The sequence below is a fragment of the Corapipo altera genome, unplaced genomic scaffold (assembly GCF_003945725.1).
Source record: "Corapipo altera isolate COAL_440 unplaced genomic scaffold, ASM394572v1 1, whole genome shotgun sequence".
In the NCBI taxonomy this organism is placed as follows: domain Eukaryota; kingdom Metazoa; phylum Chordata; class Aves; order Passeriformes; family Pipridae; genus Corapipo; species Corapipo altera.
The window spans coordinates 31,958,365-31,976,236 of NW_020884873.1; the positions used below are offsets into that span (position 1 = coordinate 31,958,365).

The window sequence follows — 17,872 nt, forward strand, 5'->3', positions numbered from 1 at the left end:
CAGCAAATGTCTTTATGTATAATAACAAAATGCCTTTTTGAAACCAATGTTGTGATGCCCACCACAAAGTAAATGGGCCTTCCAAGGGAGGGAGATCATTTGGAACAACCAAACCAGCCCTTTTGTCCAGAAGAGATGTAGAGAACGTTGAAGGGTTTCCACAGAGGGTCATCGACATCTGCATCACAGCAGCTTCAGGACGCCTGCCTTCCTTTCACTCCTCATCAGGACTGTTTACAGGCGATGCAGGATGGTCCAACCATGAAAACTGACTACTTCTCTGGATTGTTTGTTACACCACGGGGAGTTCAAACAAGTGATTTTGCAGAAAAGTATTTTGGCAGTATCAGCAGGAAAAACCAGACATGTGCCCACATCCAATATCGGCACATTAATACCAACAAGAGAATATGAAATGCAAACGATAAACTGAAGTCTAGAAAAATAATACACAAACTTGGTTAGCACTGCTAATCCAGAAGTGGGTTGAGTCATCAATATTCAAAACTATCATTCAATGTGCTTCAACATTACTTTCAAAAAAAAAAAAAAATTTGCCTCTAACAGTAAAGTGGTTTTAAGAGGTAAACCTACTGAAGCAATTAAAGCCACAATTTCAAGATAAGTTATCCAGCTGCATTTCCTCAGGTCTTTTCAATGTACTGGAAGCTTTCAGATTTATGGAAATGACAGCATGCATGCTCGTAAGAGAGAAACAAAAGCAGCTACACCTTTTCAGTTCTCATATAATATATGAAAATAAAAGCATCAGCTGTCAACCCAGACTAACTGCTTAGTCCAATCTGCATTCTTTACAAGAATTCAACTTCTACTAGCATAAATTATGGGCCATGACAGATGAAAGGGTATTTGAAAACTAAGAACGCTCAGACATTTTGCTTTAATAGAAGCAATTGTTATATTTAGGATCCTAAACCAAAAGCTACCTCATGCTTAGGAGGACAATTGTGCATTTGGAAGCTTTTCTTGAGTGTGACAGATAGCAATCAAATTTACTCTTTTGTTTCACTTAATATCCAGTTATGGAAGAATTTTCAATCAGAAAAAAAAAAAAACAAACAAAAAAGGTCCTTCTAGGTGACAAGTATCTTTAAACAATATTATTTAGATGCTGTACGGCTTCTTCCATAGCAGTGGTCACCTACAAGCCACTAAGGATCAAATGACAGCCTCACAGACCTCTATGCCTCCCAGTGCTGCCTAGGTTGTGCCAAAGACTGCTTTCTGGTCTCTTTATGGTCAACACAAAGTCTCTTAACACTCTGCAAAAAATTTTGCATCTGATTACAATGCACAAGTTCTTATTTTGGGTACATTCTTGGCAATTTTTTTCATGGAAACTGTAAAATGGAAACAGACAACTACAAAAAATACTGGTTTGGGACAGAGAGGATTTCAGACATGACAAGGAGTAAAGTGACATGATTAAACATCTTTGTACTGCATAGAGGTCATATCATGAGGGAGTGGTGTGGTTGTGAATCCCAATACACGTACAGTCAACACTTCATTGGAGGTCAATCAAATGAAAAATATTTTTACCCATATGAGTATCTGCAGGCTTCCCTGGATTACTTGGGTCTTCAATTAGGTTAATAAAGCCCATGAAGGTTCTCACTTGCTTAAGCATTTGTGGCACCAGGTATGAAGGTGGAAGATTTGAGTTCTGGGTGGTTTTTTTGTTTGTTCAGTTTTTAACACCTCAGTGGAGCATCCTTAACTCCTTCCTCCATGACTCTTTGGTACCCTTGATTTTTCCATAAGCAGGGTGGTTTGAGCAATAATTTAAAATAAGAAGTGTTTTTTTGTAATAGTAGGGGTAATCGAGTTGGTGGAACCCATTTTAATCCTAGAAACTGAGGGTAGTGGATTTGCAGAGAAACTGGAGCCAACTACTCAATAAAGATTTATAAACAACATGCAACATGGAGCGATGACTGTGAGTGCATGTTGAACAAACCAGAAACAGGAATACTTCTTCTTTCCAAGAGTACCCAGTTTACTACTCAGAACTTACCTTGCACATTGTTGTACAAAGCTATATTTATGGGGAAAAACACCCACCTCAAATAAAGGTATTTTTAGAACCGCATACTATTATCTGCCTATTCATAGTGCTAGTGGAATGCAAAAACATATTAAACAAGCCTCAGACCTTAATTGTTGGTTTGGAAATCTCTCGGTCAATTCAGTTGCCCATTTGCTATGTGTGTGAGTGTATAAATGAGGGCTGAGGTTTTTTTCCTTTTGGGAAAAAAAAAGAAGTATCAGCTAAAAATGGTTCCAATTTTATACCTTTTGTCCTGTTTAAATCTCTTTCTCTTGCTTCAACCCAGAGTGTAATATGAAATTAAGTCTTAAGTTTTAGAGTCTCCATATATGCTTACTAAATCAATAAAAAAAGCCAGACTGTTCTTCCCCTTGGAAGAAGCAAAGCAGCAGTTCCTTGCTTATAGGTGAGAAGTATCCTAAAATCATGCATCTCACACTTTTGAAAGATTGTAGAGTTGAATACAACTGTATCATCAAATAAATTTTTTGATAACTTAGGTTCACAGTTTCAGTTTAATTGTTTTTAAAGTACCATAGATACTTAGTATTTTAATGTAACTTATTTTGCTCCCTTTCCCATAAGTGTTTTATTTCCACATCATATTAAAAAAATCCCATTTTTTTAATAATCACATTTTTAATAATCACATTTGATCTGAAGATGCAAACACCACTTCAGGAATCCTTAAGGAAAAAAAAAAGCAAAGGTCACAGTGGACATCCAACAATAAAAAATGTAACATTAACTGTGGAGGGAATAAGACGCTTTTGGAAAGTTATCCTTTTGAAAATTCATAAATTTATGTTTGAATAATCAAAGATATGTTTTAATCTGCTTTAGTTTGAGAAAAAGTCACCACCTTTTTTCAGCTGTGTTAGCCATCATATGGATTATAATTATCTTCTTCTTTCAAGTTGAGAAAAGTTTTCTTTAATAATAGGAAAAAAATAAAATCAACCAGCTTATATTTTTATGTCTACCATCTTAAAATAGAGATTAGAAAAAGTGCAGAATTTAAAATGCCATCCACCTGACACAGAACCACAGCGAGGTCATTAATGGTCCAATTTCCAAGAATAATTCAACACATGCCAACAAGCTGCTTTTGCACTACTTAGAAAAATGGGTCAAAACGTAAAGACAAACCCCCACGATTCATTGATGTGTCTTTGCTTGCTTTGGTAATTTCAGGTATTTTGAAATGGTCTGCACAGCCAGAGGCAACTCAGTCAGAAATGGCAATCATATCTAGAAAAAGAAAACTATCCAAACAGTTCAGGTTTTTCTTGCTCTGCTCTAGAGAACAGTTATAATTTTCAGAACAAATGTATATTCATGTTTGTTAGCATCTGGAAGTTCAAGTAGCAGTGAACATCAAATGAAATGTATTTCTGTTTTAAGTGCGAAAACACCAACACGGAACTAAGCTGAGCTCAGTTCTAACCCAAGCTTCTTCCAAGTGTTCCTTCTGTGACGAATTCCTGAAGCATCTTTCTATCACTTGACAAGTTACCCCACCCGTCTTTCGAAAAATTATTTGCTATTATAGAGAAGGGATCTGAAACGAAAGTTAACCAAACTTTTTGGCTGTGGAAAAGAATATAAAACTCTCATAAATTTACTTGTCAGCAGCAAAAAGACTCTTCAAGTGTCTTAACCACTGTACAGTTTCATAGTTTTAATACTTCAACTTTTTTTTCCATTTTTCATTGTTGAAGAAATAATTTCACAATCTCAAATCAAAGTCAACACTGCAGTGAGGAGAGCTTTTCTACTTTATTACAAAGAGAAGAAGCCTTTATGTGGTCAGAAAATACAAGATTGATCTTTTTTTTTTCTCTTCCTATGAAACGCTGCTGTTCAAACAGCCAGAGTGAATTGTCTCAGTTCACTTCTTTAAGTCCCATCACATTCACTTGGGTATGGATGTCCTTGGCTGCTGAAAATCTGGCCCTTTAGTGCACAGGGCGACAAAGTAGTCCCCTGACCAGCAGTTCCAGAATGTCCCGTTTTCATATATTGCATCCATGCACACCTCCTAAAAATGAGGTACAGCAGGGCAAACATTTTCCAAAATAGATGTCATATATATAATATATACACATTCGTACATACATACCTTTATTCATGTGATGTCCAAAAATTTAAAAAAAATGTACACATTTATTACAAAATCGTAACAAAGACTGGACAGTGTTTTGCTCATTCTGGAAAGATGAAGCTCAGTAATACACAACTCTGGAAACTAACCAGAGACTGTGGCAATATCGTTCTTCTAAACAGTCAGATATTCTTGCATTAAGCTTGGCGAAAACTGCCTTTCAAAAACAGAAGGGGAAGTAAAATAAAGGAAGCAAACCTTGCTCATCTTTCCAAATGAAATACGAGAAGGATCTTCACATAAAAATGCACAAACAGTTTTTATTACCAATAGTGCTACAATGAACAATGCAAATTTTGTTGTCTAATTTTTTGTCTTTTTTCTTTTTTTTTGTTTTTACATTTTGGAAAACTAAGTGGTAAACTTTTGTCAGTGTACTCGCTTGTCTTTACAGACCCAAGCTTGTCTGCTGGCAAAAAAGAAAACAAAAACAAAAATTCAGACCCTGCTCAAACTAAAGAAAAACAATTACAAATTTAGTTGTTGGGCAGCACATAATTAGTAAGGCAGGACCTCAAATGGTGACCCTTCGCATGAGCCAATTGCCAGATCCTCAAGGAATTAAAACCAGGATGCCTGAGCCACATCAGTTCTGCAGTTATGTTGAGTATTGTGCTGAGACAGCCATACCCCAAGAAAAGGGAAGTCTTTAGAAGGCTTGCTGAGCAGGGTTGTAGTTGAAGGTTGATGGCAGATGAGGCCTTTCTTCTAGTTTGTCATATTCCAGATGGAACTCCTACAGTTAAAAAAAAAGACAAAACCAAATGACACATCATTTACTTGTTGAGACCTGGTCTTTCTACCAGCCATTGAAAAGCACAAATACAGAGGAGATCAAGCACTAACTTATCCTAAGGTAGAAACACATGATTTTGCTATCTTGGATTCCATATTTTAAGTAGAAAAAAGCAGTCAATTATAACTATCCTAAGCCGTTATGCCTGCAACATGTAGGTTCTCCTATTCTTTTAATGCTGCATGACCCTCAAAACCCTTGTTATAATCTCAAACAATTTTATATATGCACAGACACAAAACACAAATATGCAATCACAGCATGAGTTGAATTATGAACAAAAGTTTCTGTCTTTCAACATGTCAGGAGTACAGAGGCTTAGTTTGGATGAACTGAAGTTTAGGAATAGTTTGTGTCATACTACCAGACCAAATGGCCTCAAGCTGTGCCAGGGATGGTTCAGGCTGGATATTGGGAAAGGGATCTTAAGCACTGGAATGGACTGCCCATGGAGGTGGTGGAGTCACCACCCCTAAAGGTGCTCAAGAAACAACTGCATGTGCCATGGTCTAGCTGACATAGTGGTGATCAGTCAAAGGCTGGATGTGATCCAAAGAGGTCTTTTCCAACCTAAATGGTTCTGTAATTCTGTGAAATCGTAAGTTAAACTAGCTAAGTTTCTCCTTTGGGAACACTATCTAAAATGCTATAGACACAAAGTACTGAGACCTACTTAAGCCAGAATTTATCAAAATATTTCACCATGTTTCATACCCATATCTAAGCTCCAGACTCAGCAAACCTGAAATCTTGTATTTTTCAGATACTTTCAGCAGCATAATTATGTCTCATCTCTATTTCATTTTCATTCAAGAAACAGGGTAAGCAGAAGTTTCAGAACTGCTCTTTAATGGTAGTGCTTGGTAATTCAACAAAAGTTACCTTGGACACACACAGTTAATTTATTTTGCCTAAATCGGTGGAGAATCTCAGCAGGACATCATCTCTATCTGCAGAGCTAACTTGCCCCACTATTTTTACATATAGACAAAAATACTGAGAGTAGTGACAGATTATTTTAGAACACTCTCTGAAGTGATTAAATAGTATAATATTTCAGTACAAATTAAATTAAGGACCAAGTCAATTCAACAACAGAAATAAAATCTAGAAACTCCAACTCGCAGACCTCTCTTCTTTCAAGGCAAAACAAGGTCCATTTAGCATAAAAAGAACATTCAGCATGGTAGAAAAAGAAAGTAGAGGTAAATGTGAAGCATTCTGTATTCCCTTGAGAATACTGTCCCTAAAACTGGAAAACCACAGCAATATCTATGTAAGGTTACAACCATCTGCACTGAAATGTTGATTCCCTGCTCTCTACTCCAAACAAGTTTTTAGGGGTTTTTTGTTTGGTTGGGTTTTTTTGGAGTTATTTATTTATTTATTTATTTGGGTGATGGGTTTGTTTGTTTTGACCTTTTAGGTAATATATGCAGAAGTGAATTGCTTTTGGCATTCCTAATTAAAACTGCATGCCTAATTGTGTGTGTTCTCTTTTTGTGCAGATACATACATGTGCCGAGACTGAATAGATGCCTGCTCCCTCCTTGGGTCAGAAGCAAGATGAAGGTGTACAAATCTGTGTATGTATTTTAGCATCAAATGTTTGATAGCCTAGATTAGGTTGGGCTAGATTAGGTTGTGTGGATCTTATGGGGTCTACAGAAAGGCTGGAGAGAGACTTTTTGCACGGGCATGTAGGTATAGGAGAAGGGGGGATGGCTTTAAGATCAAGAATGGTAGGATTTAGATTAGCTATTAGGAATAAATTCTTTACTGTAAAGGTGGTGAGGCACTGGAACAGGTTGTTCATACAGGTTGTGGATGCCCCATCCCTGGAAGTGTTCAAAGCCAGGTTGGATGAGGCTCTGAGCAACCTGGTCTAGTGGAAGGTGTCCCTGCCCACAGCAGAGGGGTTGGAACTATATGGTCTTGAAGGTCCCTTCCAATCCAAACTATTCTATGATTCTATGATCTTCAGTAATTCTGCAGCCATTTTATAATAGAAAAGATACTACTCAAGCTTTCTCTCCCATTCACAGTTGTCAAAGTTTCTATCTTGCACATAATCATGGAAAGGCCTGCAGATTACTACCAATCTATGGTCAGCTTCAATCAGATAACTGAACCTCCACAAGCTCTGTCTGAAATGCCTTCAAAATTACCCATGGAAAACTGTTAATGAGACTAGGAAAATATAGTAAGTATCAGTATCCTAAAAAAGGGTTTTCCAAATCCAAAGCTGTTGTGAGCCTCTATTGGCAGTGGTAGCTGCAAGCAAGGTGTGTGTGGAATAAATGCTCATAGCTTGAGCAATCCTTTGTCCCACAAATTGATGTCCCTCATTCAGAAGGAGGAGTATGATTCCCTACCAAATTTTCTTTAGAAGCATGTGAGTTCACACTTCAAACTGTCATCGATCGCTAAAATAAACAGGCTTAAAACACCCTTTTTGATTTGCACTGCAGTATCAGCAATTCTCAGATTCAGTATTCAGCAGTGTATAAGAACACCTAAAATTTTATTTGACAAAACAAAAAAGAGAACTCATTGACCGAGAATTTTTGAAAACTAAAAGGCAATTATTTATTTCATATAGGAAAATACTTGTATTACAGGTATACTTTATGGTTTTGTTTTTGCCACTGTGGTTTAGGATGTCAACAGCAGATACTTTTTAATATAAACAGATACAAACAAAATGTAAAAAAATACCATTTATCCATTGATAAATGCGTTAAATTGTTTTATTTTCCACATGGAGGTAATTATTAAAACTTAGATAGCATTTATTAACCAAGAATAATAAATACTAAATGTATGTGAAAACTTATAGCACACGTGTGACACTAAATAAATTGTTCTATGCAAAGAAAATAACCACTTCTCACATCATCCTAGGAACTTGCTTTGATGGTGAAGTTACATCAGCCCGCACATGTACAAACAGGGTACTTAAGACAGAAGAGGATTGCTTAGAATGATCTTAAGCATTAATAGAGTACAACAAAACAAAAAAGTTAGCAGAATAGGTAGTGTCCCTGAGGATAAATATTCTGGACTGTGTAAATCCATCAGAGCAGAGGGCAGAAATCCCACAGCTAGCTCAAGAATTCCAAATGGAACTTAAAAGTAGCATTTATACTGACTTAAAGATGGATGCAAAGACCCTAATTAAAATTAGGGGTTGAACTGAAATGCTATGGCACATCTCTATTAAAATAAGAAATTAACTTTCTAGTAATTATGAAACTACTTCAATTAATATTGATCTTAAGAGGATAGGGAGTAATTTAACATAGACAGCAACCCTGACAAGCAAATAAACACTTGGAAATCTAACTTTCTGAACTTTCTGTCCCCTAAAGATTCCATGTTCTGTAACTATAAAATCAAAGTAAAAAGGTCTTATAATTTTGCTCCTTAAACAGATTAAGTCTCCTTGCTGAAAAGCAAGAAGGAGAAACTCCAGATAGCTTACTTCAGACAACTTAAATCAGGATTTCAGTAAATGTGCAATTGTCAAAAGCACTTCTGGTGTCATATCTACTTCCCCTCTAATGTCTCCTCAACAGCAGCAAACTATAGCCACAACCTAAGTGAAAAAATCAGTGTTCTTTAACCTCAGTGTATTTTCCATGTGCCCTAGGATGAAAACCATATATAATCAGATAATATCTATAATCAGATTCTCCTGCATTTTAGTTTGCATTTAAGGTGAATTTGAAGTTTATTGTCATTTATTTTTTCTTCACTATTTAATACCAATATATCAAACCAGAATCCATTGGATTTTATTTCCTAACAGTTTAGGAATTCTTATTACTCAGCTACTTTACTGCATTTCCTTCTTCAGTTTATTATCGATTAGGAATATAAAAATAGAGCCTATAGTTTAATAAAAAAGATAAATATATTTTATGTTTTCTTGAAAGAATTCATTCATCCTTCTTTACTTTTGTTAAATCAATGTAGGACACTATCAAAAAATCTATTAAATTATGACTGGGTTATGATTTTACAAACTTAGTCCTACGACTTAGTCACATTATCTAAATGGCTGTATTTCACTGTATCTATCATACTGCACCGTAATTTAAAACAGGGACAATAAATACATAAGCTCATAATGCACATCTGCAAATGCCTGCAAGCAATGTCTACCAAGTACAATACATTAGAACATGTGCTGCCCTATATTTCTGCATGTACACTGGAACAACAGACAAATTTATAAAGCACCTTGAAAAACAATTGAACATGCACACAAAAGAGACAGAATTTACCAGAAATTATTCCTGTCTGACTGCTTCAAAGGACTAATGGAACTCTTAAGCAGTAAGTACTATTGTGGACTTCTAAGGAACCGATATTCCCAGCCTTCACTAATAACGTAGCAGTTACAGTAAGAGACTGCAATTTATCATGATTCTTTTTTTCTTCTCCAGCTCCTTATAGGTTTCACTTCCTGAAACATTTATTAATTACTCCTGTGTTTGTTAGAAAAAAATTACTTAGCCATACTTTTCTTCGTATTCAAAGCAACACAGTTATCAAATACTGCTGTTCTTGTTATGGTAAGTCTACATTAGTCTTCTTCAAATTCCAGAAATTAATACCAGAGGTAACAACATTACCACTGAACGTTAACATCACACTTGACATACATCTAAGTTCTTATTTATTTATCATAGACAGAAATGTCACGGAATTACTTCTAGTATGCAATTCCTTTTCCATGTAACAAAACCCCAAAATTTTCCCCAAAATCACTCTCTGCCTTCCTGTGATCAATACTCAATTTGCCTGCTGTATTTTGCACATAATCACGTGCAAACAAATCAAAGTTAAATAAAATTTCAAAATAATATTCCAGTTCAAATTTTTACATTAAGGAATATGCCAGCCTAAAAGAAAAGATATTATTGCATCCTATGGACACTGGGGGTGGAATAAATAAAATAATCACGTTCCTTGTTAAATTACCACTGCGGGTGCAAAATTTTAGAAAATACTATCTCTCCCCTTACTAGCTATCAACAGCTTCTTAATGTCGGGGGAATTATTTTCAGCATGCAAATAAAGAGAAGAGAAACTATGTAGACCTTGGGAAAAACCATTCATAGAACAGTAGTGATTCCTATCTCTCCTTCAGCACAGTGTCTCCAGGAATGCCAACAGAAGGATGTAGTGTGCATCACTTAAGGACTGGATGCTGAGTTTCAGCACAGCACTCAGGATTCCAAATAGAGACAATACTATCTTCAAAAGTAATGCTAAAGCATCAAGTAGCAGATTTACACATTTAGAACAGGCAGGAAAAGAACAGACACTAAGAGGTTACTTTTCTTATACAATGGGTACCACTTCCTCCTAGTAAAAGAAATGTTGTGTTTCCATGCAGACTAAAAACGCAATTCCATTGATATATGAACCTACATGAGGCTCTTAATGCTCATAAATAAGTGGAATATATTCAGGTGACTCCAAAAAAGAAAGTTATCCTTTCAAAATGTAATTACTTCCCCTCTGATGATCTTATGTAATAATAAAATAGCTTTAAATAGCATCTTGGGGAACCTAAGGAAGTATACCAAGCATCAAATAACAATTTGAGTAGAAACAAAAACTTTCATTTTGTTTGCGTTTTTGTTTGAGGGGAGTGATGCTTTTGCTTAAAAGTTTTGGAATTGCCTTGCACTTAAAAAAACCATACAGCTAGGGCTTGCCATTAAAATCTTCAGTTACAAAGGTTTTCTTAAGGCAGCAGAAAGGCAGAAGAGACAAGGAGTCACACATGCAATTGGACTGAAGAACCTCCCATATCCTTTAGGGTAACTAAAAATTTTGATTTCTGAGGGGAGTTTGCACAAACTAAACAAATTTGGGGGGGTGGAGAGAAAAAAATTGAATTATATCTAGTTAATGTCAAGATGATGGCAAATACACAGAGAGGAGAACACTCAACTTTATTCTCTTTAAAACAGATGTTTAAAAACACATCAACACATATATGTAACTATTTAAAGCAATGTTTCATAATCTCCAAGTGTATAGATACAACTTGCTCACAGCTTTTCAGCAAACAATTCATAAGTTATGCCGCAGGTGAAAAGATTTCTGATTTTATGAAATACCTAAGCATGTGGAACCACAGAATATAGTTCCAACATGCTGGAATTACATCTGTTGAGTTGGTCTGATCTGATCTGTTAGATGTGATGCTGTACCTACAGATGGTCTGACACAGAACGTTACTGAGAATATTCATGGACAGAATGGGATAAATAGATTACAAGAGCTGGGAACGGAAAAAGCTGTAGCTTTCTGATTTTTTTAATGCTTTGGTCTACAATATAGAAAACAAGCATTGTGAAAATATGCCTCCCCCTTAAAAGAAGTTATTATTTCAAAGAACTCTGATGTTAGACAACAGCATGGATGTCCTGAAGTATGGTCAAGGAGAGACAGCACCCGAAAACAAAAAAAGCATTCCCCACACCTGTTCTACATCCATTATTAATTCCAAAGTAAGGTGTGGTAGCATCCTATTTAATTTTCTGAAGCAATAATAAAGTGTTCATAAGCACAATTTTTAAAATGCCAAATAATGCTTTCCATTCTATAACTGTGTACATGGAAAGAGCTTTCAATTGTAACAAAACTCATAAGAGAGGTCCTATGTCCTTCTACCTCCCAAAGAAAACTGGAAATAAAAGAGACAGTTTCTTATTTTGTACAAGCAAGCCAGTGTTTTAGGCAACCTTTATTCCCTCACACATCAGAAATTAGGATCGTGAACAACAGGAGGTTAAAAAGTTTGAGATTTTTGTGGAGAAGGTTGTGTTGTGTTTTAATTTTGTCTTTCTAAAAATACATGGTTGACAGATTCAAAACATCTGCACAAGGGAAAAGAGATACCTTAGCTACTTTCCTCCAGTTAAGACAGTCAAAGAAGTAATATGTTCCCCTCTCGTACGTATTGGTTTTCATTGTTGGCTCCATGCCCGGTGCCCTGGTGATCCATACTCGTTCTTCTTTGTGGTATCTCCAATCTCGGTTAAATCTTTCATTTTCAATAGGAAGGAAAAATAATTTTTAGTGTTAGTTATCTGAAGTTGACATAATAAACTAATTTTAAAGGTTTTAATCAATACTGTGCATTGCATTCAAATCCAACACAAAATTTCTATGACGTTGTTATTATACCTGTGATTTCATACCTCTTCCATAAAATTATTACACCTCAAACTAAACACATATGAAACTTTAAGAAGTCTGATAGTTTCAAACAACAAACTCTTTTTAGGAGTATTTACTAGGTTTTATTTTGCTGAAGATAGGTAAGTTACACATTTAATAATGATTGGCACTTGCCATTTTTTCACAGTGCTTCATAATGCAAAATACATGGGACAGGCTTTTGATTTCCACTATATGAATGAAAAAAACCCATATGAAAACAAGGTTGGAGGAGGTATTTTAAAAAAAAGGTTTCCAGTTCAAGATGACTAAGCTTCTTTCTTTCAATGTCTAACTTGTTGGGGTGTGATTTTTTTTTTTTACATCTACTACTTCATTACTGCAATAGATTAACTCATATAATACTGACAAAATAGTTTGAACGTACAGCTCTACTGCTGCTAATAGCTGTAATACATCTCCTCCATTCATGTAATAGAGATAAAACAGGAGATCTTCTCCATATCGGCCAAGTTTTATTGCAGCCAGCTGCAAAAGATTGAAGAAAATGAGGATGAGAAATCACAATAGATAAATGTTTTAAAACATAGTATCCCACTTAAATAACACAAGGATACATCCAGAATGTGCTTCCATCCTAAGTGTGTTGAAAATGATACTCTAATATAACAAGAGTAATAATTACTAAAACAATCAACTTTTCTTCACTTTTAGTTAACCTTTCCAAATTAAAGATACAACAGAAAAATAAACAGATGTAACAAATCAGCAAGACAGAATTTTCTCCCTGTATCTGTGTGTATCCTCACCTACCTATTTTATTTGAAAGAACCCAACAGAACAACTTCTGCATGTATTTGCTCACTTCACACTCTATTAAGTAATATTACTAAAACTTCTTTCACTATTTTTCAATGATCCCTCTTAGAGAACCACAACAGTTGAAAGAAAATATATATCAAAAAATCCCTATTCATATAGATACAGAATGAACAGATAAATGTGAGAACCACAATTTTGAACTCATCTCAAGAAGGAATATCTCCATTTAATTAATTTAGCATTTGAATAACAGTGTAAGAATCCTAACCTTCTTGAGAAGGGCAAACTCTTAAAAACATACTGTGCTCTTTTGCTATTCTTTTGCATGCCCATTCTCTTTTTGTAAGGTATAATGGGTGCTTGATGTGTCCAATCAGCCTGTTAACACACCACTGCTCCTAGAAAGACTGAGGAGATCCATAAAATGCACTGATTTCAAACATTACCTCTCTGAAAGAAAATTTAGAAAATTTCTGGTAATAAAGTAACAAAAAATGCACACATACACACACATAGACACATGTACTCACCTTATCCCTAATGTGAATGTTAGTTAAGTATTCAGATGGAACATGGAAGTCTAAAAAAGAATCGGAATTGATGCAACTATTAAGACATGTAAATGAATGTAGTTTGCAAATATTAATACTGATTTAAATAGTTATTTCTCTCTTACCTATGTCTTGAGGTCGACAAGGTGATGATGCCCACGGGGATGCAAATTTGGGATAAAGATTTCTGAAGAAAAAGAAAAGCATAAATTTATAAAAATTAAACCCCAAACCAACCGACTTAAAAAAAAAAAAAAAAGGCTCCATAAACAACTCTGAAAACCTAAAAACTATCACACAACCAAATCACTAGCTGGGATGAGAAAAAAGGGAGGAAAATTTCCTAAAACAGTTATATTTATTAGTTTTCTTTTTAATATTCAGAGTAAGGTTGCATTTAAACTGCCATGGGAAACTACAGGGTCAAGATTTCCTTTATCTTTCCTTCTTAGGAAACTTAAGTGTCAGAGATCCCTTTTTCAGGTATCCAATATTATACAGGGTTTCAATTTGACTAGAAGCAGCTGTCACAAGCCTGGTGGGTTCTGATTTATTAGCCTATGGTTTCAAAGGGGAGGAGAAGCTCATACTGGAAGGTCATTTTTTTAAAACTAACCAGTAAAGATTTTACTCTTCTTCTGAACAGGAATTACAAGAGTTAATTTAAACCACTAGAAACACACACAGAATTCTTAAATTTTGTTTCCAAAAGCACACTTATTGTGTTGTGTTTCCAAGTCAGACAGGTATTTTTTACCATCATAAGTACCTCACAGGGCAGAAAAATTTGTCTTTTCATATGTGAACTGTCTTTAGTTTTTCAGACAACAATTCACAGAGCAAAGAATGTTTAACATAAGGCAAGATGGCAGGCCAGACATGGAGGACTGCATGGGCTGTTTGCAAAGCTTTTCTGTAGCATCAAGTAAAACCAACTTTATAATACTTTTTGATACCCACATTCATCAAGTTTCCATGATTATATGCAGCTCCATATAAATTTGTGAAAGATGGAAACTGTGTACGTATGGTGTCTGGTCTTTGTTTTTTTAATACAGTATGTGCAAACCTTAAAATACGTATATTACTCTGTCTATAAGGCTAATGTTATGTAAATCTCTGCTGGAATAAAACGTATGAGACTGTCAGTTGAAAGTCAGAGTACCAGAAATTAAATTTCTCTCACAATTACAGTTCCTAGAAGACACCAGTCTTGTCCAAACTGCAATAAGTTCCTTCTGTAACTAGCGGAGAAAGAGAGGCACCCTGGGTTGGTTGGTTATTCATCTCGCCTGTCTTACGCACTTCTCTTACCATTAGTGCAGTCACTAACTGCTTTTCTCCCCACTGCCTCTATAGCAAACCTAGATGACTAAATGAGTTCACCTAGGTGAACTGACTGACTAGAAGTTAACTATAAAACTACATTTTCATTTACATTTATCTTCTGTGAAGTGTAACGCTGCAGGTGCTCTGTTCATTATTACACTAAATTGAATTTATCCCCCAGATTGCTGAGAATTAATTGTAGATATCCCCAGGATATAATATTATTTGAAAAGTAACGTATACATGACATTTGTAAACAATATGCTGTCAATTCCTTGAAGAAAGTCCTAAAGATGTTAGGAGAATAAGCAAAGCCATTAGGTTTATAGAAAGTTTGCATAACAGGATTTCAGTATGCCTTGAAGCACAATTCTCTTCTTTACAAAAATTTTATTTTACCATCATTACATTTTCAAATTTTATTTGGCAAAATAGCTTGTGGGTTTGATAGTCAAGTGAGCTAAGTGAATGTACTATGAATGACAGCATAATAAAACCAAAACTGAAGACAGTATTAAAAACCAGAAACTTACTCAGGAGAGTTCAGATTGAGACCTAGTGTTGTTAAATCACTTCCTAATGCAAGATGTACCATTCCTGGATCTGTTTCTGCTGCCCTGATGAATGTTAACAATCCAATCATTCCAAACTGGTCCGTCACCATCCCTTGAGGAATGTTGGTAACCCGACCTGGGCAAGAAGAACGAATTAATTTTCTCCTTTTAAGAAGTGGAGAAATCGACAAGGGGATCTAAAAGAGTGTCAAAACTTTTAAAGCAGAAAAAGTGGAATGACACGTACCATCAGGTAACACCTGGATCCCTTTTTTCTGCTGGTTGTTGTTTTGCGTAGTTGAACTTTTATCTCCAGGAAACTTGGGCCCATCTGTGCTGGATGATGTTTTGCCTGATGTACTCAAATTCTATTAAAAATAATTTGCAGAGTTGGTATGATGAAAACAAACCAAAACGCAAAAACTCACAGATCCTATCTTTCAGTCAAGCACTCTAAGCCAGTACATCAAGTCACACGAACACTAATAAATGGCTCCAAGCTGAAGCTCTTGAGTTCTGCTGACAAACCTTATGTAGTGTTTACCACTTTCTAAAGCATACCCACCATACAGTAAATGCTATTAACAGGCTAACAGTTTGCAGTTTAAAAGGATAAGGAAGTATTTTACACCTGATTTGGATCTCCCAAGTGCCTGTGACTAGAGTTTCTTTTGGACTCACCCACATCATGTACTTTTCCCCCCAGTCTTGCTCCTTTATAACACTCCATGACATAGCAACAGATAATAAGCCAATTTCAGGTGCAAGCAACATACACAGTAAGCACATTTGCAACTATCAGGAAAGACATGTAAACACTATGTCTGGCAAGAAAACTGACTGTGTTCTAGGTACTCAAATACTGACAAAAGAATCTGCCATATCCATTATTTCTCACTCTTTATTAATCTTTAGAACAAGTTTACTCCCTCTCTCCTTACTATACTCAATGCTAACTGTATCAGAACATTTTCCTCACAACAGAATTGGTCACAACATTTGGGGGCCGGGTTTCCTACTGCCCCTTTTTTTGAACAGTTGCATTTTTTAGTTCTCGCATGAGTTTTTAGTCACGCCTACTATTTATTCATCAGTATTTATGCCACTCTCATTAACACATTTTTTGCAATTAGAATAAAACAATCAGACACTAGAATATTTTGTCAAAAACTGTGAAAAACTGTCCTGTCATCCACATTTTGTTCATGTTTCACTTGCAATAAAATAGCAATTTTTATTACAAATCTTTCAAACAACGAAAAAAAGCCCATAATTTTAAGAACTAAGCTACATACCTAACTCATTATAATTATACCAATACTTAAGATACAATGTATCCCACTAGTCTACAATATAGCCATGAATGATCTCTATTAAAAGAGCTTGTTCCCTTTGATTTCACATCTCCATATAAGAATTTTACCTTGAATTGATATTGTACCACCTAACTTTCAAAAGATTTGACAAATTTGAAGAAAGAAGTTATAATGTGTAAATAACTACTACTGATGAGAGGCATCAACAGCAAAAAATGAGTTGCAGCTGACAGAAAAAGAAATTATGAATTGCAAACTTGAGAAATATATACCAATTCTCAAAAATAAATTTTGAGGTGTCCAAGCAGGGTCACAGTGACTGTTTGTTCCAAAAAACTTCCTGAGAAATTCCATGCTGCTTATGCTAAATCTCTCACCAATTTAGAGGGAAAATTTGAAAATCTTGTATTACAGATATAGTCACTGCCCATTTTAAAACATAATCATCATCAGAAGTATGAACACTAAAACTAAGAGAATATTAAAGGTTTACTTACAGATTTATTGTCATCATTACTTGATGTTGGGTCTTTGTAGCTGGAGCCTGGTAATGCTGGAAAATCTTCATTGTGTATTGAAAAGTCCTGGGACTGTTCACTTGCTGGTTTTGTTACCATTCCAACTATCATCAAAATGCAAGCAGGAATAACATTAAATAACCGCTAAGTAAAGACTTCTGCTGCTGATCTTGCTCACTGTCCACTTTCACTATGCTCAAGCTGTAAAGTGATGACTTTTAAAAAACCAGGTAAAGCAAAACAAAGCATATTCATTCAAAATGTCCTCACACATTAGACTAAAGCCTTTTATTCAAGTGTGAGCTGAGAAACACTATGGGTTAAATTCAAACACATCCACTGCCACCTTGTTTTGCACATCTAAATAACCAAATAATCTTTACAGGTATTATTAAAGCTGTATTCAGGTAAATCCACTGATGAAGGATGTACTCTTTTAAGAGTATAATATGTTTTTCCTCCATCCCCTAATTGCATGAAGGATTTTGTAGCATAATCTCTTCAGAAGCATGTATTCTCAAAGTACGCCCAGCTAACTTGCAACA

General features: G+C 35.4%; 1 protein-coding gene across 9 annotated transcripts in view; it reads right to left on the reverse strand.

The window, feature by feature from the left end:
* Positions 1–3,819: 3,819 nt before the first annotated feature.
* Positions 3,820–17,872, reverse strand: part of CNOT2 (CCR4-NOT transcription complex subunit 2) — an 81,808-nt gene continuing 67,755 nt past the window's right edge. For 8 of the 9 annotated variants that reach the window (XM_027658739.1, XM_027658682.1, XM_027658717.1 and 5 more), the window contains 8 exons: positions 17,307–17,431; positions 15,741–15,861; positions 15,473–15,629; positions 13,736–13,797; positions 13,590–13,639; positions 12,665–12,765; positions 11,956–12,100; positions 3,831–4,971 (listed from right to left, as the gene is read on the reverse strand). In XM_027658739.1, coding sequence (XP_027514540.1) covers positions 4,885–4,971; positions 11,956–12,100; positions 12,665–12,765; positions 13,590–13,639; positions 13,736–13,797; positions 15,473–15,629; positions 15,741–15,861; positions 17,307–17,431 — 848 coding nt within the window. In that variant the 3' untranslated portion in view covers positions 3,831–4,884. Of the gene's footprint in view, positions 4,972–11,955; positions 12,101–12,664; positions 12,766–13,589; positions 13,640–13,735; positions 13,798–15,472; positions 15,630–15,740; positions 15,862–17,306; positions 17,432–17,872 lie in introns of all 9 variants that reach the window. The other variant, XM_027658728.1, reaches the window with a different exon arrangement.